Here is a 17372-nt window from a genome sequence, read left to right as displayed (position 1 = left end):
CCTTATGTTACAAGCGTTATGCAACACTGTGACTCAGTGTGCATTCTGGTTAATGTTTAAAGTTCATTCTGCAGACAGCTTTTTTGATAAATAATGCTATCCAGAACTCTGATGCACAGTAAAAAATGGCAAGCCACACTGAAATAAAATGGAAGAGATACACAATGTAGAAGTTGCATTTTTGTTTCCAGGCCATTATAAGCAATGTAGACATCACTTCAATATTCCAGATGATCTGGTTAATGTATAGGTTTTTTAGTAACAATCTTCTTTCAATAACTGCATACAAAATATGTGGTTATGGAAGATTATGCTGATTTTTAATTTCTAGATGGAGCTTTATTTTTTACTTGTTGCTGAAATTGAAATCCAGAAGTTAACGTAGTGGTGGAATGCAGGAATTGTGTTGATTTTGTAACTATGCTTGAGAATTTAGCCAGATTTGGAATAATATGTAGATACAGAAGGCGAGAATAGGCTACAAGACACACTTAGTAATACTCAGATCATATGAGTAACGTGCAAAAACGTGTAACCTGAATTTCAGGATTATGCCACTTCTGTGTGTGTGTGTGTGTGTGTGTGTGTGTGTATGTATGTATTTTTAAGAAACATGCTGTGAAATTCCTCTCTACATTACTGATGTGCACAAGGCAAGGCAAATGAAGTGTATAATAATTTATATTAATCTTTATTGTTACAAGTAGGTTTACATTAACACTGCAATGAAGTTACTGTGAAAAGCCCCTAGTCGCCACCTTCTGGTAGACAGGGGGGAGAATTCAGAATGTCCAAATTACTTTGCAGCACTTTCGGGACTTGTGGGCGGAAACCGGAGCACCCGGAGGAAACCCACGCAGACACGGGGAGAAGGTGCAGACTCCACACAATGACCCAAGCCGGGAATCAGACCTGGGATCTTGGCACTGTGAAGCCATAGTGCTAACCACTATGCTACCATGCTAACCACTATACTACCGTGCTGCCTGTGTGCGTGGGAGAATTGAGCAATGTAATGTAGTGCAGAAGGTTTCATAGTTGACAGATTGGCTTGAAGAATAACCATATGATGTTTTCGGGGCTGTGTTTTAATGATAGATGATACTGGCCCCGAATACTAAAGCACTATTGATCTTAGTAAGTGCCAGGAACCAGTGCCCACAGTGATTTTGGATGCTGACCCTATTAAATTTTGTCAGTGTGTAGTGCAGACTGAGTTCTGCTAATTAATATAATAATATTTGGCCCCGCACTATCGGGGAAGCATCTCGAGTATTTATCTGCCAAGGAGGCTGATAATTATGGCCAAATGTGTCTTGGGGTTGAAATGTGAGCCAAGGTTCAGCTTCCCTCTAAAACCCCGATATCATCTCTCTGATACCTATTGGGGCCCCCTTTTATAAAGAAGCAGAAAAATACTAGCATTATTTTCGCAATCTTTAGGAGTCCAGACCATGAACCCATGTCTTTAACCATAGGTTGGCCCTAGATATAGCAGACGCTATACCTGCTATCCTTGCCTCCCGCCAACCAGGACATTGAAAGGCTGCTAGGCTGGGGACTGGGGTCTGCTGAAAGGTTTACAGGTACTGCATCGCAACTGAGCTAATGCACATTCAGAATATCTCTACTGTGTCGGCTAGATTGGTGGTTGAAACTGGGACTCGTGCTTAGGTGTAAGTGGCTGGGAGTTATTTTGTTTTTGTGTTCTGTTCGAAAAATATTTACAGTAATCAGGAGAATCGAGCATTTTATGTGGATGCAGGAAGATTTTTTGCGGCCTGATACACAGCTTAAATATTAACAGAAATGTGAGGTTCAAACAAAATGAGAACTGCTACTGTAGTTATGTGCTGTTGTGTACAAAATGGTTCTTTGAATGTGATTGAGTCAGTTTAAGGTTGAGTCGGCTTTTGGGCTGACTTTCTGCAGTATTTTAGTTCTGTTCTTTAGCTGCCAACTCTGTCAGTAACTGTCACTTGGACCCTGCTGAACAGAAGCATCACTTGACTAACATGTAAAGATTGTATCAGAAAGTCTATGATGGATTGTGCCCTCACAAGACCTTGGAAGTTCTTGGATTATGCAATAAAAAGTACATAATATAATGTTTAACCTCTGGTGGACAGGTTTCAAGTTTTATTTTCAAACTAGTAGTGTAATAGGTTAATTAACTTATTTTCTGCATTTTCACAATTATCTAACTTACAAATAGGTTTGATTCTTCATTTTAGTCTTGAGTATGACATTCTGACAGCAGAATGAATAGGAAACCATGATGGTACATTATCAAAGTAATGGGGTAATTATTGGTCATCCTGTGACATGGTATTCCAGTTATGACCTGCACAAAAGTTTAAGTTTCAAGTGATAGGTGACCTGGTCCACTGCTGTTTTGCTATATCTAATCCCCTGATTTTGAAGGGGCGCTAAGGAAGTGCGCAGTAGCATGGAGGAAGAGTCATGGAGGCAATATAATTTCCTTTTTTGTGCTTCCAGCATCCAGCTAAGTCGACAGGCTGGTTGCTTGCCAGGTGTGGAAACGCCAGTGACAGGAAGCTGCAACCGAGGGACCCTTGGGAAGGGTCCCAATAATCGGGAAGGGAGCAGTCTGCAGATCAGAGCTTCAGGCGGTCTGGGGCCATGTCATCCATGATTATGGTCTGGTGAGTGGTGGCTTGTGCAATGGTATCACTTGTGATCACCAGCTGCAGGTCACGGTTTTAGGGGTCCAATTCGGGCACACCTTTGATCGCAGGCTGCATATTGGGAGATGTGGGGGTGCTGGTGATTGTGGCAGGGGCTAGAAAGAGGCTGTGATTTGCAGAGGTAAGGCCAAAGGCTTCGTTGAAGGTATGGACCACGCTTTCCTGTCCACAAGAGGCACTATGAAAAGTATTTAATGCCTGGATCCATCACACCAGCCTCCATTTTACTGCTGACTTTCTCAAACCTTGGGAAACTCTCACAGCAGGAGTTGAACTTAAATTAAGATTCCAGTTGCGCTATGGGAGCTTGATTTAAATCTGTTACTGAAGTATCCTGCCTCCAGTCCTGAATACTCGAACGCTCACTGTCTGAAAATGCTGGCAGGCTCTTATGCGGTGGGGTGGAGTCACATAAAATGTCTTTCAGTGTTTAAATAAGCATGCCCATCATGCTTACACGTGTGTGTGTGTGTGGGGGGGGGGGGGGGGGGGGGGTTGGCGGTTGTGTTGTTGATCTCAAAACCCAAGAGTTTAATCTATTGGGAGAGATCCTTCAATTGTGACCGTGTGCAAAGTGACAAAGCATGAAAAAGTGAGAGAAAAACAACTTTCCTCAAATTCAAAGTTAATATGCTGTATTGGACATAGTGCTTGAAAATAAAGATAATTTTTTCCCAGGAGTATGAGTCACCCTGAGTTTTTATATAAGTGAGTAGGCGCCGTAACCTGAATGGTAGAATTTTACACTCTCATTGCTGTAATTTATTCTAAGTGATGCTTGGAGGCAATTTGAACAGAGTTCTCTGGAATGTCGGCTCAAGGTAAATGCTTGGTATGTTTCTAAAGTTTAATTATTTAAGGGTAAGGCTAATCATTTTTTTGTAACTCTCACGAAAGCTTTCCAATATAATTAATGCAGATTTTCGAACGGAGGAATCCTGACCAGTTGGTCATTCAGACAGCTGAATTCTAGCTTGCTTCGGAATGCTCACCCCAGCAAATGAAAGCTAGCTCTGTGATGTGGGTTCTGTTATGGAAATGATGAAAGGACACTTCAAAATGCTTTTTGAGATGTACTAATTTGTCGAAAGCCAATGTTGAACTGTCAGTAGTCTAAAGCAAATTCCAAAGATGGCAAGGATTGGATAAAATATATTTGATGTGCTTCGGCGGCAAATTGAACAGATTTCTCTTCTGTCATGCAGTCCCTTCAAGAGTGGGTGCACCTGCTCATGGAAATGATTCGTTTTCCTTCCTGGATCATATGCCTGTTCTTCGCCCCCCCGGGCCCCCACCCCACCCGGCCGTAACAGCGAGTGTTCAAATGTAGACGAGTATAGAACAAGTCAACTTTCATTTAGCTGTTTGGGACTGTAATCTATTTATAGAGTTGGCAGCCAATTTTCTAACATGCTAAAGAGCAGGAGTGATTCGGGTACAATATACCCCATTTATTTTTTGCAAAATAATTGAAGAAGAATGTGCTTCTTCACTCAAGTGTACCTAAAAGTGGGATCTGTACAGACTTTCCAAGAGGCTGCCAAGTATTCCAGCAGTATGTGAATTAGTGGCGACTGGAGGCATGCTTGGTGTGAAAGGCGTGCCTGAAATGGAGTGCAGTGCAGATTCGGCGAGTGGTCTCGCCTCCAAGGGAAGTGTGCATGGAGAAGTGCTGAGAGCAGCAGGAAGATTGCTATGCAGCCATGTTGGCACCAGACTTATTTAGGAAAATTGCACATAACTCAGCATGTTATAATGTGCCTGAGTCTGAATTCATCACACGTCAAATTTCATTCATTAAAAGCTTGTATTCACATATAGGGGCCATAATTTTTCCACCTCGTTGCACCCAGTGTCAATCCTGTTCATGCTAGGCGCTGAGCTGATCGCGAGTCAGCTGACTCACTCGGCTCGGTGTGATCCAGATAATCTTATTTACATGAGCCATTCCTCCAGTGGGGAGGGGAGTCCAGTAGCCAGTGGGGAAGCGAGTCCTAAAAGGGAGTACCTCAACATTGGGGGGGGGGGGGGGGGGGGGCACAGTGATGATGCTCACTGGGGGAAGGGGAGGGGGCCACAGTGATGATGCTCACTTGGGGGGTGGGAGTGACATTGCCTTGATGCCCACAAGGATGGATAGGTGTGGGGCAGGTTCATTGTCATGCTTGGGGAGGGGGGGTTGAAATTAAGAAAACTTTTAATGAGGTTGCCCCTCGGGGGTCGAGGATTGGGGGGTGTTGCCTATGTCTGCATTAGGTTGCATTGTCCCTGGGTGGGGGATTCAACCTTAGTTTGAGATTGGGGCATTCTTCCAAAAGGGCACCCGCTCTCTTGACGAGCCAATCTTGCTGGTGAATTTAGTTCCTCACTACAGTGTGGGATTTACAGGTAAGAAACTCCCTAGGGTCCAAACAAATGACCAAATGTGGGTGAATACTTGTTTGGATCTCACCAATGAAGCTGGCGTGAATCACCCTACCAAACTCGCCCAAAAAGAGGCTTAGGTCATTTTTTTGCGAGAATCCACCTATGTTGTATCTATGATATAATGTTCTCCCGAGGGAGCTGAATCGCTTCTGGTTCACGCTGGCACTGGGAGCGGTGCGCAGAAGCGATTCACTCTCCTCAGCCATTCAAATTTATGTATAGCGGGGGATCATAGAGACCTCCGCAGCGAATCCCGCTATCAAACCGTCATCTTGAATGGGTGGCCCAATAGCGAGATATGTCGGCTGGCCCCCTCCACCTCGCAATGTATGTCCTGCCTTCCCCTCAGGAATTTCTGCCTGCACCCGCCAAAGAACGCATGCATGGGGGTGACCTGACCCCTCCACCAGATTCCCCACAATTCGGATACCCCACCCCCCCATGAACAAGAGCACTCCTTGATGGAGAAACCCTGCCCCCCGCATGACAGAGAAACCCCCCCCCCCCCCAACCCCACCATGCCTGAGAAACCCCCTCCCATGATAGAGAATCTGCCCCCATGACAGAGAAACTGCCTCCCTCCCATGTCGGAGAAACTGCACCCCATGACGGAGAGCCCCATCCCCGATGACGGAGAGCCCCATCCCCGATGACGGAGAGCCCCATCCCCCATGACGGAGAGCCCCATCCCCGATGACGGAGAGCCCCATCCCCGATGACGGAGAGCCCCATCCCCGATGACGGAGAGCCCCATCCCCGATGACGGAGAGCCCCATCCCCGATGACGGAGAGCCCCATCCCCGATGACGGAGAGCCCCATCCCCGATGACGGAGAGCCCCATCCCCGATGACGGAGAGCTCCCAGCCCCCATGACGGAGAGCTCCCAGCCCCATAACGGCGAGCCCCATCCCCCATGACGGAGAGCTCCCAGCCCCATAACGGCGAGCCCCATCCCCCATGACGGAGAGCTCCCAGCCCCATAACGGCGAGCCCCATCCCCCATGACGGAGAGCTCCCAGCCCCATAACGGCGAGCCCCATCCCCCATGACGGAGAGCTCCCAGCCCCATAACGGCGAGCCCCATCCCCCATGACGGAGAGCTCCCAGCCCCATAACGGCGAGCCCCATCCCCCATAACGGCGAGCCCCATCCCCCATGACGGAGAGCTCCCAGCCCCATAACGGCGAGCCCCATCCCCCATAACGGCGAGCCCCATCCCCCATGACGGAGAGCCCCATCCCCGATGACGGAGAGCCCCATCCCCGATGACGGAGAGCCCCATCCCCGATGACGGAGAGCTCCCAGCCCCCATGACGGAGAGCTCCCAGCCCCATAACGGCGAGCCCCATCCCCCATGACGGAGAGCTCCCAGCCCCATAACGGCGAGCCCCATCCCCCATGACGGAGAGCCCCCAGCCCCATAACGGCGAGCCCCATCCCCCATGACGGAGAGCTCCCAGCCCCATAACGGCGAGCCCCATCCCCCATGACGGAGAGCTCCCAGCCCCATAACGGCGAGCCCCATCCCCCATGACGGAGAGCTCCCAGCCCCATAACGGCGAGCCCCATCCCCCATAACGGCGAGCCCCATCCCCCATGACGGAGAGCTCCCAGCCCCATAACGGCGAGCCCCATCCCCCATAACGGCGAGCCCCATCCCCCATGACGGAGAGCCCCATCCCCGATGACGGAGAGCCCCATCCCCGATGACGGAGAGCTCCCAGCCCCATAACGGCGAGCCCCCTTCTATGATGGGGAACCCCGCCCCCCTTGACAGAGAACACGCCCCCCCCTCCAAGGGGAACCCCCCTCCCCCTGATGGAGAACCCCGCCTTAACAGAGAACCCCACCGATAACAGAGATCCCCCATAACATATTTTCACTGTGGCTGAGGGTGGCCTCTGATAGACTTAGGGGGTGCCTATCTTAAATAGTTACCCTCTTGGCCCACCGCGGGGTCCGCCGCATTGGGGCCACGTTCGCAAATACTTGCACCAGTCCTCGCCCGTCTGAACCCCTCCCCCGAGGGCTGGAATATCATGGAGGCGTGACGAATCCGGTGCCCTGCTCATAGGGCATGGTCCTCGATGCAGCTTTCGGGGGGTGGGGGGGGGGAGCGTCAAAATGGGTTGGTGGCAGGCGCCAATATCATTTTTCCCCCAAATGGGATTCTCCGCCGCATCGAGAACTCCGCTACTGGCGGTGGGCAGCAGAGAATCCTGCAGATCTCAGCCTCCCCCCCCCCCCCCAAATGATGGAGAGCCCCACCCTAATGGCTGAGAATCCTGGCCCCATAACATAGAACCTCTCCCCCCATAACAGAGATCCCCTCATTTGCTTAAAACAAAGGAGATTACAATGGGAAGAGAGAAGAGCTAGATAAGGTAGACTGGGAGCAAAGACTTTATGGTGAAACAGTTGAGGAACAGTGGAGAACCTTCCAAGCGATTTTTCACAGTGCTCAGCAAAGGATAAAGGATAAGATAAAGATGCATGGCATTAAGGGTAAAGTAGTAACATGGATAGAGGATTGGTTAAATAATAGCAAAGAGTGGGGATTAATGGGTGTTTCTCTGGTTGGCAATCAGTAGCTAGTGGTGTCCCTCAGGGATCAGTGATGGGCCCACAATTGTTCACAATTTACATACATAGAATTTACAGTGCAGAAGGAGGCCATTCGGCCCATCGAGTCTGCACCGGCTCCCGGAAAGAGCACCCTACCCAAGGTTAACACCTCCACCCTATCCCCATAACCCAGCAACCCCACCCAACACTAAGGGCAATTTTGGACACGAAGGGGAATTTATCATGGCCAATCCACCTAACCTGCACATCTTTGGACTGTGGGAGGAAACCGGAGCACCCGGAGGAAACCCACGCACACACGGGGAGGATGTGCAGACTCCGCACAGACAGTGACCCAAGCCGGAATCGAACCTGGGACCCTGGAGCTGTGAAGCGATTGTGCTATCCACAATGCTACCGTGCTGCCCCTTTTTTTAAAAATCCAATTCAATCCAAGCACTAATGCATCTAAAAAGTAAAAAGGCATTTGCTTCTTTCCAAGTTATTTTCAAGTCCATTTTAGTGTAGGAAACAGACTGTGTATTTCTCTTAAGCATTAAAGAAGAATTTCTCAGGCTGCAAAAAGTTAGCCACATTCAGTTGGTTCCCAAAAAAAAGGAAGCAGTATAGTTCCACTAAATAGAATATAGTAGATCCAGCTACGTAGGTAGATGGTCTTCACATCGGATAGCTCGGTATTTGGACATTTCTTCAGGAAAGACTTTGCTCAGTTCGTGAATCAGAAGCCCCTTGAATTTCTTCAATGTGTCAATTTTTCCTTTGACTTGTTCATTCTTGGCTAAGGCTCTCTCCAAGCATTCTTTGGTGTAAAGTTGAGGATTTCGGCCTTGATCAACGTACTCAAATACTTCCAGTGGTACATTAATATCATGCAGCTGTTGCCGGCATTCGTCAACATCTTGCAGCCCTGTAATCATAGAATTTAGTTTCTGGTTCAGACCCGCTTGGCTGCTGGGCTGGAAGTCACTGACGATGATGCCGAGCTGCCGAATGTTCTCGATGAACTTCTCCAGATGTTCCTCCAGGTTGTCGAATTTCTCCGCCATGGCGCGAGCGGGACGGCGGTCTCAACAACAGACGGCCCGGGGCAGCCGGAGAGCGCGAGCAGGAACCGGAAACCACCCGCTCCGCTTCATGCCCCCCTCACATAGGTGATTTGGAGTTGGGGACCAAGTGTCCAAGTTTGCAGACGACACTAAGATGAGTGGTAAAGCAAAAAGCGATTTTAATTTGATTTAATTTCTCTGAAGTTTAGGTGATCTCATTCAAACATAGGGGGCACAATTCTCTGAGCCAAAATCGCGATCGGTGCGGGGTCGGAGATTGGGCATTGACGGCGAAATCCAGCGTGACGCTCCTCCCGCGGTCCCCGGAGAATCGCCGCTGTCAATTGCCATTGACTGAGCCCACCCCCGCGATTCTCCGACAGGAACTAGCCGAGTTCCCGTCGGCGTGGTTCTAACCACGTTTTGCCTGTCGGGAACGGTGAGTGGCGGCCGCGAAGTCGGTCTTTTTGGGTTGGGGGTGGGGGGGGTGGGGGCCTCAGGGATGGCCAGGCTAGCGATCGGGGCCACCGATCTGCCGGTGCGCGCAATCTCGGAGGTGGGGTGGGAGGGCTATATTTCCGGGGCCGCTCTGCGATGCGAGTCCGCCATGTCGGGCGGGACGGCCGCCGCAGGCCGGCGCCTTGCGCATGCGCAGACTCCTGACCGGAAGTGCAGGGCCCCGTATCCGCAGCCAGTGCTGCGAGAAGCACACCGGGCCCTGCTAGCCCCCTTCAGGTAGGAGAATCACTTTGGACTTTCTTCAGGAAAGTCCAGAGTGAAACGCCTGCATTCTGACGCTTATTGGAGATTCCCGCCCATATAGCTCCAACACGGCATGAAAGGCAGGGGATGGGGTTCTCCGATTCTTTATTCTACAATCCTGGGCTAAGTGTTGACTCCGTTGTAAAGGCCGGAGCGTTTTACGACGGTGTCATTTGACCTCTAGGATCAGCGATCCAGCGGCGCACAGGGGGCCAGCAAGGCACTGGAGAGCCTCACACTGCTCCAGCTGCCGATACTGGTGTCAGCGTGGGTCCGCGGATGAGCTCGCGCATGCGCGTCGGTTGCCGCCTCTGTGCCGGTCCTGACACAACATGGCGGAGACCTACAGGGGCCTGGCGCGGAGGAACATAGACCCACACTGGGATAAGCCCGCCTGCCGATCGGTAGGCCCCGATCGCGGGCCAGGCCACCATGGAGGCCGCCCCCCACAGCATGAACATCGAGGTCTCGCTGGGTAGGACCACACGAGAATGACACCAGTGGGACTCAAAGAGAACAAAGAACAAAGAAAAGTACAGCACAGGAACAGGTCCTTCTGCCCTCCTAGCCTGCGCCGACCATGCTGCCCGTCTAAACTAAAACCTTCGACACTTCCATGGTCCGTATCCCTCTATTCCCATCCGATTCATGTATTTGTCAAGATGCCCTTTAAACGTCACTATCATCCCAGCTTCCACCACCTCCTCCGGCAGTGAGTTCCAGGTACCCACTAACCCCTGTGTAAACTTGCCTCGTACATCTCCTGTAAACCTTGCCCCTCGCACTTTAAACCTATGCCCAATAGTAATTGACCTCTCTACCCTGGGAAAAAGTCTCTGACTATCCACTCTGTCTATGCCCCTCATAATTTTGTAGACCTCTATCAGGTCACCCCTCAACCTCCTTCGTTCCAGTGAGAACAAACCGAGTTTATTCAACCTCTCCTCATAGCTAATGTCCTCCATACCAGACAACATTTTGGTAAATCTCTTCTGCACCCTCCCCAAAACCTCCACATCCTTCTGGTAGTGTGGCGATCAAAATTGAAGACTATACTCAAGTGTGGCCGAACTAAGTTTCTATACAGCTGCAACTCGGCAGGCACTCGGCCTATCGAGTGGGGAGAATCGCACGGGAGAGGGGGCCGCATTGAACGGCTCCCAGCCGGCGCCGCGTCGATGGCGGAGAATCGGCGGACCGGCATCGCGTGATTCGCGCCCCTCCCCGGCGATTCTCCGACCCGGCGTGGGGTCGGAGGATCATGCCCAGGAGTTGTTCTCAGGTTGGAGGTGGCCTCTCGAACGAGGGGACACAATCTCAGAATAAGGGTCAGCCTGTTTAGGACTCAGATGAGAAAGAATTTCTTCACTCAGAGGGTGGTGAATCTTTGGAATTCTCCGCCCCAGAGGCTGTGGAAGCTTAGTCATTGAGTATGTTCCAAGCTGAGATCATAGATTTCTGCATCAAGCGATACAGAGATACTGCTGGAAAATTGTTTTGAAGTGGATGATCCACCATGATCGCGGGGCAGCACGGTAGCATTGTGGATAGCACAATTGCTTCACAGCTCCAGGGTCCACGGTTCGATTCCAGCTTGGGTCACTGTCTGTGCGGAGTCTGCACATCCTCCCCGTGTGTGCGTGGGTTTCCTCCGGGTGCTCCGGTTTCCTCCCACTGTCCAAATATGTGCAGGTTAGGTGGATTGGCCATGATAAATTGCCCTTAGTGTCCAAAATTGCCCTTAGTGTTGGGTGGGCTACTGGGTTATGGGGATAGAGTGGAGGTGTTGACCTTGGGTAGGGTGCTCTTCCCAAGAGCCGGTGCAGACTCGATGGGCCGAATAGCCTCCTTCTGCACTGTAAATTCTATGATAATGATCTCATTGAATGGCAGAGCAGGCTTGAATGGCTTAATGGCCTACTCCTGTTCCTATTTCTTATGCCTCTAGGCTGCAATTGTTAACGAGGTGAGTACCAGATCTGTTCACGTGAGAGGATTTTTTTCAAATGTCAAGGCGCTACCCAGTATTACATATTAAATTCTCAAGAAAGGAGATAATATCTGGGAGGCCTTGTGTTTTTATGAGGATTATATAGTACAATTTAAATGGTGGGACTGTGATTACTAATGCATTTGAAAAGAGGTCCTTTGATTTTAAAAAAAGTATTGAGAACCATTGATTTAAAAAAAAAGTATTGAGAACCAATGTCCTCGTTGATAGCAGAGAAATGAAATTATAAATCACTGGAGCTGTTCAAATGGGTCTTCTCACAGAACGCCCCAAATGCATTCACAAACAAGGTATGATAGGTTTATTTCTGTAGATTTTAACCTCTGCCAACTAACTCTTCTGCTTTGCCTGATTATTGTCCAGAGGTTCTTTCACTAGGATGGTTTATCATCAGCTCGATTAAGTATTGGAACATAAAACTATTTTAATTGTGGTTAAATTGGTGCCTCACTTACATATCACTAATTAATATCAAACGGAACAATTATTTACCAGTCTTGCAAATAGCTACAGTTACCAACACAAACAGTTCTATTATTTAAGAAAAGACCTTCAGTTTGTAAATTGCTTGATTGGCAAGTTGAATTAAAACTGCATACTGTTGAACTCCATCAGCTGTCCGTGGAGAATTCGAGTTTCATGTTTCTTTCAAGTTTGTTTTTGGCTGCATTCCCCATATTTCTGTCATTTAGTTTTGGCTTCCCAGGAGGATTTACTGCTAAAGATTGGAAACCTTGACTTCTGTGACTTTGCATGCTATTGTGGTGAATAGGGAATATATTTTTTCAAGATGCAATATTTTGATACTTGTCTATTCAGAAGTTCAAGAAAATATTAAACTGTTTATATATGAAGTTCTGATGTTACACACTGTAATTAGTTCCGGAAAGAAGTAGTGAAAAAACAGTAATCATGTTGGATTCCGTAAATTGCAATATTCCTCTCGGTTGATGATAAGCTAGGATTTTAAAACCGCCTGGAGTAAATTCCTGAAAACGGCATCTCTGAAGTATCTGTGCATTCATTTAAAATATATAATGATTTAAAACCATAGTGCACTACCATAATAAGGCACACCCCAGATTCAACCAAAGTAATTCCATTTGTGAGAGCATTACACGAGAAATTAATGAGTAGAATTTGGAGAAGGTTAATATGTAATATATAATAATCTTTATTAATGTTACAAGTAGGCTTACATTATCACTGCAGTGAAGTTACAGTGAAAAGCCCTTGGGTAGTACAAGACATTGACACATTAATCACACATATGTCCTCAGTCTTTGTATTCTCATTTGTATGTAATAGTTAGGTTAGGAATGGAACCTGTGGGTGTTTCTTGGGTAAGATATGTTATCCCAAATGTTAAAATTCCTGAATTGATTCCCTGTTAAAATGTTGTCCTGAGAGCATCTAGTCCACTGTTTGCTCTGCTCTTAGTGAAGTTGAACTCTGAGCATGTTATGAGTTGAATCTCAGTTACTTACCATCTAGTTTCTTAACTTCAGTGATGCAACAATCAGGGATATCAGAACTTCATTAATTCAGTGGGGTTGCAATACATATTTTAATCTTTAATGTGATGGATCAACTGGAGACCTACTCATCTACTAATCATTATTTTTGAAAGTAAACTTTCAATTTATTGATTTTTTAAAATATCTTGCCATGTAATGTATGCAATTGAGGCTTGTATCTTGTTCTCTCTGTACAACATTACATTTTATCCAAACTTTGAGTAGATTGCATAATTAAATATTTATTAGCTAAGAAGATGGACATGCCAACTATTTTTGTTTTTTGCTGCCAGCAATGTTTTTGAGACACCCGCTAGGCAGTATGAAAAAAGCAGCCCCATATGCTTCCCTTTAGTCATTCCCTTCCCATAGCAAAGGGTCATGTCCTATTCCGTGTCAACCAGAATTCAAAATGTGTGGAGATAGTGCATTGTAATGCTGTGCAAAATGATATGAATGCATTGTCATCAACACACCTGTTAATTACAAACATCTACTAATTGCAATTTTTTTTAACTTGAGTCTAATGTTGCGAGTGACAAATTAACGGTTACAAGTTTCTATGTTGAACACTTATTAGTACATAAGTACTGTAACAGCTTCCCTCCAATCCATACACAGTCCCAACTTGGAACTATATCACTGTTCCTTCACTGTCACTGGGTTATATCCCTGGAACTGCCTTCCTAATAGCACTGTGCATGTACCTGTATCACATGGATTGCAGTGGTTCAAGAAGACTGCTCACCACCATCTTCTTGAGAGCTATTGGTGATGGCCACAAAATGCTGCCCCAGTCAGCGATGACCATGTCCTGTGAAAGAATAAAAATAAATTTGTATTTTTTAATGCCTTCGTTTAGATTTTATTGCTACGATGATTATCTGATCTCAAATCCAGGAGAGTAATGATATTTGTTTTACAAAATAATATCTATTTTTCACATCGATAAAAACTCTTAACCATAGTTTTATGAAGAATTTTGTCTTAAGAAAATGGTTGCTCGATGGTATGATTTTGTGTTATCTCTTCAGTATGTTTCTTTAATGTGCCCATAATGGGTCCAACATTTTCTTCAATTTGATAAAACTGGCCTCTTGATGTAAAAGCAATATGTTCTAGCTTGGCCATATCTAATAACAGATTGACCCACTCTTAGTTTTCCATTTGGTTTTCTATTTGGAGTTGTACTTTTCCAATGTCATAAGATGTGCCTGTGTCAACATTAAGCATAGTACTCTGCCACATTTAAGCATTCTCCATTCCATGTCTCTGTCAATGATCCCGAGTCTGGGGAGCCTAAGAATTTTACAACTCAAAAAACGCAATGTCTGGTGTGTTCACTCTCTGGAATGAGTGATGATTAGGCACTTGAAGAATCTTCCCTAACCCAGGTTTGGATCATCTACTAATCTCTTTTTTCTCTCCATTTTTCCCCTTTTTGGAATGATCCATATTCTTTTTCCTTGGGGCTTAGTTGATTTAATAATTAGTGAATCACTCCTATTCTTACATACCTGTACTGTGTTTAAGAACAGAATTTACAGGGGCCTGATAACAAATAACCAATCTTTATACTTGGTATAGGGATGACATAAGAATACAGCATCAATAGTGTTATGATCCCAGCTGATAATACAGGACAAGTCAGATCCCAGTGTGAAACCTGACTTGATATGTCTTAAGGATTTTAGTAACTGTGGAGGAAAGTTACTGAACAAATTCACAGGAATTTGCTGACGAACTTTTAAAACAAAGAATAAAATATTGATTAAAAAGAAAAATAGACTATATTACACCAGATAAAAGGATATCAATACAGACAATGTTCAATTTCCCAATATTCCTTTACCCAGCAAAGGGCCCGATTCACCGAGCACATTCATCGTGGGTACAAATCCCATTATGGCCGCTAAATCTTGCGAGAGAGCAATAGCAGGATTTGCGGCAACAAGACCTCAGTTTGATATCTTCCCCACCCATCTCTGGCAACGTAATTAGGTTAACGCCGTTTGAATTTAAATCTATTTTAATATCATTATATGTGTTAATGCCGTTGCTTCTGGGAGCATCCAGCATCATGACGGGCCGGCGGGAATCTCTGCTGGCTTTCGAAATCTAAAACCAGTCATGATAACCATGCCCGGTGGTTGAGGGCCGAAGCTGGACAGTGCCAGGGGGCAAACCCTTCTCCATGTGAGAGGGGATTTTCCCCTTACGTGTGGTGGGGGTGAAAGGGATGCATGCTGGACAATGCATGGGGGAGGAGGGAGAGTGAAGCCTGATACTTCCGTGGTGGGAAGTGTCATCAGAAGCTTGTGTGGTTGAGGGGGAGAGAGTCCTATCCGGGTGTGGGATGGTGACGATATTTTTCTTGCCGATCTGGATGCCCTTTAAATATTGCACCCCGATATCTATGTAGCCAAGCTTGCCAGCTCTACTATTTGAAACTCACTATTGCTTCAACTACAGAGCAAACACGAGTTCCCTAAAAGCAACCTCCCAATAACCTTGCACTGAGGAGAGCTGAAAACCTTTATCTTCAACCTCTGACACACAGGGAACTCTTCCTCATCGAACCAATTTTTAACCCATCTCTAACTTCAGCTGTTGTAAAACCTCATTAAAAATGTGCATTTTGTACCACAGGCTCACCCACGTTTCTGGGCACCAAGGCTCACAGCCAGCCAAAAATGAAACTGAAATCATTTTACCCTTCTTAGCGTGCAAATATATATATAATATATATATATTCAACTTCAATATACATTGTTCCTAACAGTAGAAACTACCTAAACACAGAGGAGGAGGAAGAAAAAAGAAAAAGTGAATGGAAGATTCAGCAACCCCGTTGTGCCTGGATATCGCACGCAAGCCCCGTGCCGGGCCAGGCCAATTCACCCGACTCGCTCTGCCGGGAGTGATCTGGATCTTGCACACGCTGCGCGTGATCCAGTTCTGCATGCCCGGATGCTGGATTCACCCACAGCCGGGGACTCACCGGCTGCGCCGGGGAGACTTCGCCAGGGCGCTGTTTAGTACTGCCCATGCAAATGTGGACCAGTCGTAACAGCACCTGGAAGGGTCTCCCAGGCCATTGGAGACCCCGGGTGGTTGGGGACAGGGCAGAGTGGCACCCTGGCACATGCCTGGCACCTGGGCACCCTGGTACTGCCAGCCTGGCACTGCTAGTTGTCGGTGTCGGGTCCCAGGGGTTGGGCCTTGCCAAGTAGAGGTAAGGTGAGGGGGGAGTTCCCAGGGGTCTCTCCCAGTAATGGGGCAAGTGGTCTACATACCAGTCATTTATTGTGTGTGTGTGTGTGTGTCTCTCTCTCTCACTCTCTCTCTCTCCTCACCTCTCTCTTCTCATATTCTCTCTCCACCCCGTCTCTCTTCTCTCCTCTCTTTCGCCTCTCCTTGCTCTTCTCTCCTCTCTCTTCTCTCTCCTCTCTCTTCTCTCTCATATTCTCTCTCCCTCCCCTCTCTTTCTCTCTTCCTTTCTTTCGCTCTCTCTCTCACATTCCCTCACATTATTTTTAAGGACCCTCCCCCATACCCCAGGGAGGCAGCATCGGCTGGGCTTGTGGCTTCAATGTTGCTTGCATACTGAGAGTTGCTGTATGTGCCCCCAAAGGAGTAAGACTGCCTTTGCTGCGAAGCCTTCAGTGAGGTGAGGAGGTGGCACTGGCCAACAGCCATTGAGGGGAGCAGCGGGTCGACTCTCAAACTCCAGGTCAGTACTGAGGAGGACAGGGGTGTAACCAACCAAAAAGAACAAAAGCCACCAGACCAAATAGCCAGCAACCAGCCAGGAGCCCACGTGTTGAGGCTTGAGGCCTGGCCACCAGAACGAGAGGTGAGCAGAACAGCAGTTGGGCAGTGCAAAGGAGGCCAGAGGCCAGCCAGGCAGCAGAACTGAGAGTGAGAGGGCTGGGCAGCAAGGGAGAGTAGAGTCCAGGCCAGATAGCCAGCAGCAGTGGCCAGACAGCCAGCCAGAAGCACAGGCAGCCGTTGAGGGTTGAGTCTCGAGGCCCAGCCAGTCGAGCGAATCAGCAGATCAGCAATCGGGAGGTGTGAAGAAGGTCAGGCAAGTTGGTGCCTCCTCCTGACCTCATGGATGGCCTCACAGCAGAGGCAGTCTTGGGGAAGCGGGGAACAGCGTGCAGCAGGAGCGGGGCAACTTGACCAGAGTAAGAAGCCTGCCAGGCAGCAGGAGTGAGAGGGCTGGAGTGGGCAACAAACCGGACTGGGCAACGAGGGGGAGATTTGGAGTTTCTGTGCCTTGCATTATGTGAGCTGGGGGTGGGAGGAACA

At 47.7% G+C, this 17372-nt stretch overlaps 2 protein-coding genes across 14 annotated transcripts in view; one reads left to right on the top strand and one right to left on the bottom strand.

Moving 5' to 3' along the window:
* Nucleotides 1-17372, top strand: part of LOC119974015 (ERC protein 2) — a 1008595-nt gene that overhangs the window by 553680 nt on the left and 437543 nt on the right. The gene's annotated exons all lie outside the window — the stretch shown is intronic.
* LOC119974017 (mediator of RNA polymerase II transcription subunit 10-like) lies at nt 8207-8858 on the bottom strand. Its single transcript, XM_038812805.1, has one exon. It carries the CDS (start codon nt 8766-8768, stop codon nt 8361-8363), a length of 408 nt encoding a protein of 135 aa, XP_038668733.1. The 5' UTR covers nt 8769-8858; the 3' UTR covers nt 8207-8360.

Source organism: Scyliorhinus canicula, chromosome 11, assembly GCF_902713615.1.
Source record: "Scyliorhinus canicula chromosome 11, sScyCan1.1, whole genome shotgun sequence".
NCBI lineage: Eukaryota > Metazoa > Chordata > Chondrichthyes > Carcharhiniformes > Scyliorhinidae > Scyliorhinus > Scyliorhinus canicula.
The sequence above is the reverse complement of the archived record's forward strand: the minus strand, read 5'-3'. Positions and strand labels throughout refer to the sequence as shown.

Excerpts from the sequence above, each read along its gene's own strand:
- LOC119974017 (XM_038812805.1), bottom strand. The coding sequence starts at position 8,768 with ATGGCGGAGAAATTCGACAACCTGGAGGAACATCTGGAGAAGTTCATC.